This window comes from Galeopterus variegatus, unplaced genomic scaffold (assembly GCF_000696425.1).
Source record: "Galeopterus variegatus unplaced genomic scaffold, G_variegatus-3.0.2 Scaffold2993, whole genome shotgun sequence".
NCBI classification, from domain to species: domain Eukaryota; kingdom Metazoa; phylum Chordata; class Mammalia; order Dermoptera; family Cynocephalidae; genus Galeopterus; species Galeopterus variegatus.
The window spans coordinates 129,905-131,415 of record NW_007729104.1 but is presented as its reverse complement, the minus strand read 5'-3'; the positions used below and the strand labels follow the sequence as shown (position 1 = coordinate 131,415).

Genomic DNA, 1,511 nt, shown 5'->3' with positions numbered 1-1,511 from the left:
GACCTGCTTGTGGAATTCCGGGCTGGACTGAGGGCTAGAGATACTGTCCCCAGGGACTCCCCGAGTCTCTCCATCCATCCCACAGATGGGCTGCTGGACCCTTTTTTCTTGGGTTTTTTGGCTTCCAATGTCAGGCACATACCTTGACACCCTTGGTGTATAGTGTTGATCTGTTTTGACTTACACTCTGATATCCTTCATCTACTTATCCCTCCGACCCCCCAGCTTAAACCTTTGAATCCCCAGCTGTAGCCCTTCTGATATTTCCTGCCTGGGACCCCTCTCTTAGCTTGGACTTTTGGTGTCTGTGGCCCCATACCTGTCTGAGACCTTGATTCCTGCATGCAGTTTCCCTACCTAGACTGTGAGCCCAGAAAGCTGGGTGGGCAGAAATGTGGGCCTCTCTGCCTCCCCTGGCCTCATTCCAGTTACTAGACATAAGACTCAAGGGACAAGGACTACAGGGTAGCCCTGGGTCTGGCTTTCCCGCTCACAGTCTAAGGTCCTCCCAGATTTTTGTGTTGCTCCTGCATGTGTCTGCTGTGTGTGGTTGTGCATCCTGAGTTGTGGTTTTCTTACCGTTTTTTTTTTTTTCTTTCTCCCTTTTGTTTCTCTCTTTATTTTTTCTCTTTTGCGTCCATCCGTCCTTCCGTCCATTCGTCTTCACTCTCTACGTCCTCATACCATCCCCCAACTCACCCTCTCCCTGGCCCCTGTCGGTAGCCGTATCCCCCACCCCTCTCCCCCCTGGGGGGCCCCCTACCCTCGGCATTGCCTAATGGACCCCCATCCCCCCGCTCCGGCCGCGACCCCTTGGCCATACTGAGCGAGATCAGTAAGTCGGTCAAACCGCGGCTAGCATCCTTCCGCAGCCTTCGAGGCAGCCGTGGGGTAAGTGAGGCCTCGGGGGAGGAGGAGGTGGCGGCCCTAGCCCACCCAGCGGCTGGGTGGCGGGACCCCGGGCTCGCTTCCTGCCGCTGGCTGGGCCCCCTCCCCAGATGCCTGACCCACACCTGCTTTGCTCTGTGCATGGCCTTACTCCTAAGAACCTTGATGGGGAGAAAGGTGGACTTGGTATTGCTCAGGAATGTGCAGAACCTGGAAGCTTAGACTCCTTGATCCCAAACTTACTCCTCTTCCCACCTTGCAGACAGTAGTGACCGAGGATTTTAGCCACTTGCCTCCAGAACAACAGAGAAAACGGCTTCAACAGCAACTGGAAGAACGGAATCGTGAACTTCAGAAGGAGATTGACCAGAGGTAAGGTGGGGGGCTGGTGATTGGAGGGGGAGTCAAGGAACAAAATAAAATGATAAATAAATTACATTTAAATGGTACTGAAAGGTCTCCCCAACAAACCCCAGGCCCCGATGGTTTTACAGGTGATTCCTACCACACTTAGAAGAAACAGTCACTTCCCATCTTAGGCAGGTCACTGCAGCAGACACAGAGAGAGGGAAAGCTGGCAGCTTATTTAGAAGGCTGGTGGAATCTCGATTCCCAGATCAGTG

At 53.7% G+C, this 1,511-nt stretch overlaps 1 protein-coding gene across 2 annotated transcripts in view; it reads left to right on the top strand.

Annotated features, from left to right (window-relative positions):
• The window catches only part of TRIP10 (thyroid hormone receptor interactor 10), an 11,421-nt gene that overhangs the window by 6,231 nt on the left and 3,679 nt on the right, over positions 1-1,511 (top strand). The window contains exons 10-11 of one of the 2 annotated variants that reach the window (XM_008583677.1): positions 724-891; positions 1,151-1,260. In XM_008583677.1, the coding sequence (XP_008581899.1) occupies positions 724-891; positions 1,151-1,260 (278 nt within the window). The remainder of the gene's footprint in view (positions 1-723; positions 892-1,150; positions 1,261-1,511) is intronic. The other variant, XM_008583676.1, reaches the window with a different exon arrangement.